General features: G+C 38.7%; 1 protein-coding gene across 1 annotated transcript; it reads right to left on the bottom strand.

The window, feature by feature from the left end:
* Positions 1–1408: 1408 nt before the first annotated feature.
* tbr1b (T-box brain transcription factor 1b) lies at positions 1409–5767 on the bottom strand. The gene is made up of 6 exons (XM_063887837.1): positions 5067–5767; positions 4699–4853; positions 4386–4507; positions 3952–4110; positions 3645–3706; positions 1409–3023 (listed from the first exon to the last, which is right to left on the bottom strand). The coding sequence occupies exons 1-6, from the start codon at positions 5756–5758 to the stop codon at positions 2180–2182; spliced, it is 2034 nt and encodes a 677-aa protein (XP_063743907.1). The 5' UTR covers positions 5759–5767; the 3' UTR covers positions 1409–2179.
* Positions 5768–6174: the final 407 nt, after the last annotated feature.

Below are 6174 nucleotides of genomic sequence, written 5' to 3'. Positions count from 1 at the left end.
CCCTGGGAAGCTGAAACCATTTTTTGGCACTGCAGATTTAAGTCTTTTTAACAGCAGGGGTTGCTTCAGTCGATATAATAATAGTAAAGCATCGCCATCTGGTGTAGAGCCCTGTCCATATGTCGTTGAATTCAAAAAGGAAACATCTGTACAGATTTTAATTGAGTCATAAAAATAAGTTTGGTCATTTATTTAAAAAATGAATAAATGTTTTTGTCTTATAGCTGCCCCTGGACACGACTGACCCTGAGAGAGTCACACACCAACAGCTGATCACAGATCATGCATTCAGATATCGCCATCTACTGTTTATCGCTGGGAAGGTCTATCACTGCCCTTCAGAGTGAGCATAAATACGCTCTCTCTCGCGCGCGCGCACTGACGCACACACACGCGAACACAATTTAAGACAGGCTAAACGCCACACGTCTATTGGCAACTGTGAGCGTCTCCTTCACAACGAAATTCCAATTATGTGCACATTGGGTTTATTACGCTTCAGTTTTAATTATATTTCTAAACTTCACAGATTTGATATCAGTGTTTATTTGTTCTCTCAAATTAAGCCATTAAAAATCTAATGACAAGAGCAGCAATAGGAGTTGGATTATTCAATCAGCAATTAACCAACCAATCAACCTGCAGTCAATTATAGTAAAAACAAAATCATGTATTTCCAAGTGGTTTATCCATTTGCACATTTTAACACGGACAAGACTTTCTTTTGTCACTTGCTTTGGGTGCCAAAACTGGTCAATTTCACAGTTTTTGTTTTTTTTTTTCAGTGTAACTATGAAGATTTCATCTTTTTAGATTGGCAAATAATATCAGTCCAACCAAATGTTTTTGCGACCATGCTTATTGCCGAGTAAGAACAATATATTTTCGAAATCGTTACTTAAATTATCCTATAATAAATAGGCTGGCTAGAAAAAGACAATATGCATTTACGCACAACGTGTAGCTCTTTTTCTATGCATAAGTGGTTTATATTCTTATTATCTCGCATGATGTTGTGCTGTTTGCATTTTATAACAGTAAAAACGAGATCTGCAATTTCTGCTACGGGGAAATCTTAATAAACCGAAAATGTAATCCAAAATATTTATTTTTTGGGATATTAATAATTTTAAGATTATTATACTCTCAGTCTCTTGTTATAACCACTTGGAATGATGAGGAGGAGGATGATGATGATGTATTAATGAACAATATATAAATAATATTGGTCTTTTTTAAGATAGTCGTAATAACAATTATTAAAATAGGAGCATGATATTTTTTTTTGTTGAAATAAATAATTGGTTGTCCTGATGATAACATCATTTATTAGGTTTTCACATTACAGCAGATACAGAGATTTTCACAACAACACTAGCATACAGGCTATGAAAATAACCTTCTTAAATACAAAATAAAAATGAAAAAAAGACTAAATCTACATTACCAACATTTAAAACTTCTTAATCCACAGGTATCATGAATGTTGCAGTGATCGTCATAAACTTTTGGTAGCCTACAGCTTTGATAAAGTACAAAATACACATTTTTTTCACTGACAGGGATTAATATGTCAGCATATGCTACACAAGAACATTTCATGTACAAGATTATCAATATCTTTCTTCACTAACAGCTTAGGCTAACATATGAGGTTTTTAAAACACTTGCCTACTTATAAATCAGATTTGATCTATTCTGTGTACAACCAATCACTATCACCAAATGTTCATATTATGTACAATATATTTACAATTACAGTGTTTTCTGGAAACAAGGCGACCAAGCCATGGAAGAATTTACACTTTGGCCATTAACTGGAGGTGACTTTTTTTGTATTTGTATTGATTAACCTGTAGGTAGATAGATAGATAGATAGATAGATAGATAGATAGATAGATAGATAGATAGATAGATAGATAGATAGATAGATAGATAGATAGATAGATAGATAGATAGATAGATAGATAGATAGATAGATAGATAGATAGATAGATAGATAGATAGATAGATAGATAGATAGATAGATAGATAGATAGATAGATAGATAGATAGATAGATAGATAGATAGATAGATAGATAGATAGATAGATAGATAGATAGATAGATAGATAGATAGATAGATAGATAGATAGATAGATAGATAGGTTGATTAATTCACAGTCACTATTTTGTCCTTTTAACTGTGAGGATAGAAACTGTAGTACCCAATGTCCTTTGTGCAGTTTTTCTCACACTCTCTCGGTGCCAGCAGCTCAGATTTTAACGGGGACACTGTCTCTGAAACCGGAGTGGCGGAAGGTGAGATTCTCCTCCTTTTGGCCTGTTCAAAGATACCAGAATCGCTTGAGTCGATGGACTTAATGGAGGACGGTGTCTCTATCCAGTTCGACTCTGATGTCATGTCTTTGGCTTTGGTCTCCTCCGAGCCGCCGATCGGTGACCTCTCTGTGGGAATGGGGTCTCCCTCCTCGCTCAGGTAGTTGGTGCCCGATCTGCCACCGATAGAGTTTGCAGGCCAGCAGGAAAAGACCGCGCTGGATTTGCTGTTCACGCCACAGTACTGCGGCGTCGTGCGTCCTCCCCAGCCTGACGGGTCTGCGTAATACCCAAGAGGCCGGTTGGAGCAGCCCGCAGTCGGCAGGGGAAGAGCCTTCACTCCGGCCGCTGCGTAGGACAGCAAGGTGGCCGCGTTACCGGCGAAATCGGCAGCGTCGTATGCCGAGGCAGCAAAGTCCAGTCGGTTGTTGGCAGGGGTGACAAACCATCGCTGCGGGGGGGTGGCAACAGTGGGCTCGTCGGTTTGCTGCGGGGACAGCAAGCTGTTGCCGAGTGGGACGCTGCGCTCCGTGCCAGGACAAGTCCCCACGCCAGGGTGAAAGCGAGATTTGGCATAAGTGCTGACAAATTGGTCCTGCAGGAAAGAGCTATGCATGGCATATCTCGCACCCGGCACGATCTGTGAACGCGGAGAGTCACCCGGTGATGGAGTTAGGCGGTCGATGTCGCAGCCTGTGTAGACACTGAGAGATGGAGAGAAAAAACAGAAACAATTCAGTTAATCAACTGTGCGATAAAGCAGGGTCTCTAGGAGTTAGTGAAATGTAGTTCAATATAATATTTATTATTAGTATTATAATTATGGGGATACAAGTCAATTCAATTGCATACGTTTGAAACATGTATGGCAACACACTTAAACAAGTAAAGTGTTTCCAAATAGGCCCTCAACTTTATAAAAATAATTAAAACATCGCTCCATGCAAAGTCCATGTAAATAAATCCTCAAAAAAAGTTACTTTTTCAGTTGTTTTCTCATTTTACGAGTTTAATATTGCATTCGTTTATATGCTCATATTTTCAAAACAAGATAGGCCAAACTCAAATTAAATGATTTGTAATTACCTCGTTTCACTTATAGTCAATTTAAAATCACAAAAACACGTTCTTATTTTTCTTAAATCTTATGAGCCTTTAATCAGATCTTTATAGCAGAATGTTAGAGGTGCATTCAAACAAATGTAATAAGAAGTTATCTGGTTCTTGACTGAGGAGTTTTATTGATTTATTAAAACAAAAAGGCTATACTAAATAAAATTACAAATGAATGAAAGTATTGTAAACATAATAAATAAAAACCTTACGTGTCGTAGTTATCCCGAAATCCTTTTGCAAAAGGATTGTGGTCAATTTTCAGTTGCGTAATCTGTGGAGAAAAAACGCCATGATTTAAAATCTGCGGACTGCAGCGCTGTCAATTTCAAAAATAATAATTCTTATACGTTTATGCCTATTAAAATCCACATCATTGTTACAAAATAATAAGCTTAACATAACTATTATTTGAAAATGCGGGAAATTATGTTTCTTTTCAACAATATTTAACAAGTTAATAAGAGCCTTCTTTCGGGGGACGATTGCACGGTTGTGTTGGATATAAAGTGATCTTACGTCGGTATTTTGGTAAGCTGTGACTGCGATGAATTGCGTTTCTGTGAAGGTGAAAGTCTGGACTCTTCCTGGTTGGCTGGTGTCCTCTGTCCCATCCTCGTTTACTTCCACCACATGGAGCCTGGGCTGGTACTTGTGGAGAGACTGCAGAACCACCATCTGGAGATCCAATTAAAGACGCGCGTAAGAAACTCAAACTTTGGATAGATGATTAAAGCAGAATGCTGATCTGATTTAGCTCCATTTTATCTTTTATTTTATGATTATTTTTATAAATTTTCAGTAGTGATGCTGCTCACTAAAAAAACATGTAAACATTTTGCATTACGTTTATGCTTATTAAAAAGACAGGAAGGGAAAACATATATTAATTTCTACCACTTGTATTACGTAAATAATCCAAACAATATTGGTTATCAAAAATGTTACCTTACCTGTCCCGTGTTGTTGGAGGCACCTTTGTTGTTTGTAAGCTTTAGCTTTCCAAATGATATTTCTTGACGCATCCAATGAGCTCCGGTATTTGGTGAGTCCGGATGCATATAAACCCTATTTCCTATTAAAGAACAAGCATAATTACCGAGAATTAAAGCTACATTTACATGTTTAATAAAATAAACTATGCCACGATTTTTTTTTATCTGGATGTTGTCAACATACAGTGGTACAAATATTATAATGTATTTTAAGATAGAATAAGAAATGTTAATTGTACACTGGATGTAGGAATACATTTAATTATATTACCTATAACATTTGTGTCTGCTTTCCCACATGGCACCCACTTGCCTCCCTGAAATCGCCAGTGATTTGGATCAGCAAGTATTACATCCACAAATATATTGTAGTGAGCAGTTGGGTCAAGGCCAGAAATGTTGAAGCTTAAAAATGGAAACATTCGTCTGTGGAAAATAAAGAAACACAGATTTAGAAAACGCCTGTCATGACGAATAAATGGACAAGAAATTATTAGGAATCCTCCACCATGCGTTCTTGCCTTGAGTATGTCATCCGATTATATGGAAAGGTGTGTTGATGATAGGCTAATCAAAACACAATTTTAAATTTAGGAAATAAATTATTCTTCGTAATATATTTAAACATTCACCACTTACCGTCCTTGCTTTGTGATGATCATCTCTGTCTGGTGCCTGTGAAACTTCAGCCACAGGGCCCTGTTGCACAGATACACCTGCGCTTTCCCCGGAACCAGTCCTGCTTGCGCCGTAGAGAACTGGTAAAAAGCCCCTCCTTGGTAAGTGTGTCCATACTGTTGGGCGTACGGGTAGCCCGCTGTCGGGTAGCCTTGAGGAGAAGTGTTGGTCAGAAGGCTGTTGTAAGCTCCATTAGTGATGACCGGGTGATGGGCCATATACCGGCTGGGACTTCCGATAGAAAAAGCCGGGTGCGCTGGTCCATGCTGCGTCGGGTAAGGAAACATGGCACTGGTAGCTGCTGAAACTGACTGTGGCTGGGTAGATGGAGAAAAGATGCACCTTTCTCCTGCAGATCCATCGAAATTATGACGGATGTCAGAGACTCCGTGTAGACCAGGAGAAAGTTTGCCCCTCTGGACGTCCCCTGATGCGTCCTTGGAGTCGGGAAAATTGTCTGCCTCTGACTGATTCGTCATCTCCCCAGAGTTTTTTTTAAGAGGTGAACTTCTCTCCAGGTTGTCACTTGCAGATATAATAGGATGGTCCTGCAACGAAAGCTCTGATCCATCGGAGCTCGAGAAGCCACTGCCCACATTCATAAATTTCTTGGAGAGATCACTCGCTGGCGAGATACAATTCTCGACCTGCATTGCTCAACATGAAACCACTATTAGCTCAACCTATATTACAAGCTTTTTGAACGCGCTTTCCTAATATAACATTATGAAAACGCCTTGCTATGACTTGTGCTACCGAAGGCAGCAAATTAGCCAATTGACACCATCCTGCAATCGGAACGGATTTTCTTTCCGGCAGGCTCCCTGCTTTGCTAATGAAACAAGTATTGTCATTGGTTAACTCAAGGCTGTAATTTAATTAGACAGCTCTTAATTAGAACAATCTGCAGAGTGCTGTGAGCATAGTGATTTGTTTGTAGTGTGACATAGGCCTATATTTGATTAGAATATATGGACCCCGACTGTTTCTGATGTAGGCTATATGAACAGGGAAAATAAAAATAAAAGTATAACGGTTCTAAATGTTGTTTTCTACTGTCAGCTCTCAC

This window comes from Eleginops maclovinus, chromosome 7 (assembly GCF_036324505.1).
Source record: "Eleginops maclovinus isolate JMC-PN-2008 ecotype Puerto Natales chromosome 7, JC_Emac_rtc_rv5, whole genome shotgun sequence".
Taxonomy (NCBI): domain Eukaryota; kingdom Metazoa; phylum Chordata; class Actinopteri; order Perciformes; family Eleginopidae; genus Eleginops; species Eleginops maclovinus.
The sequence above is the reverse complement of the archived record's forward strand: the minus strand, read 5'-3'. Positions and strand labels throughout refer to the sequence as shown.

Bases quoted from the DNA above. Each gene is read 5' to 3' on its own strand.
- tbr1b (XM_063887837.1), bottom strand. From the start codon at position 5,758: ATGCAGGTCGAGAATTGTATCTCGCCAGCGAGTGATCTCTCCAAGAAA. The intron at 4,854-5,066 runs GTAAGTGGTGAA...TATTTTCCACAG, and splicing joins ATCATCACAAAGCAAGGACG to ACGAATGTTTCCATTTTTAA. The intron at 4,508-4,698 runs GTAATATAATTA...GTTCTTTAATAG, and splicing joins AGCAGACACAAATGTTATAG to GAAATAGGGTTTATATGCAT.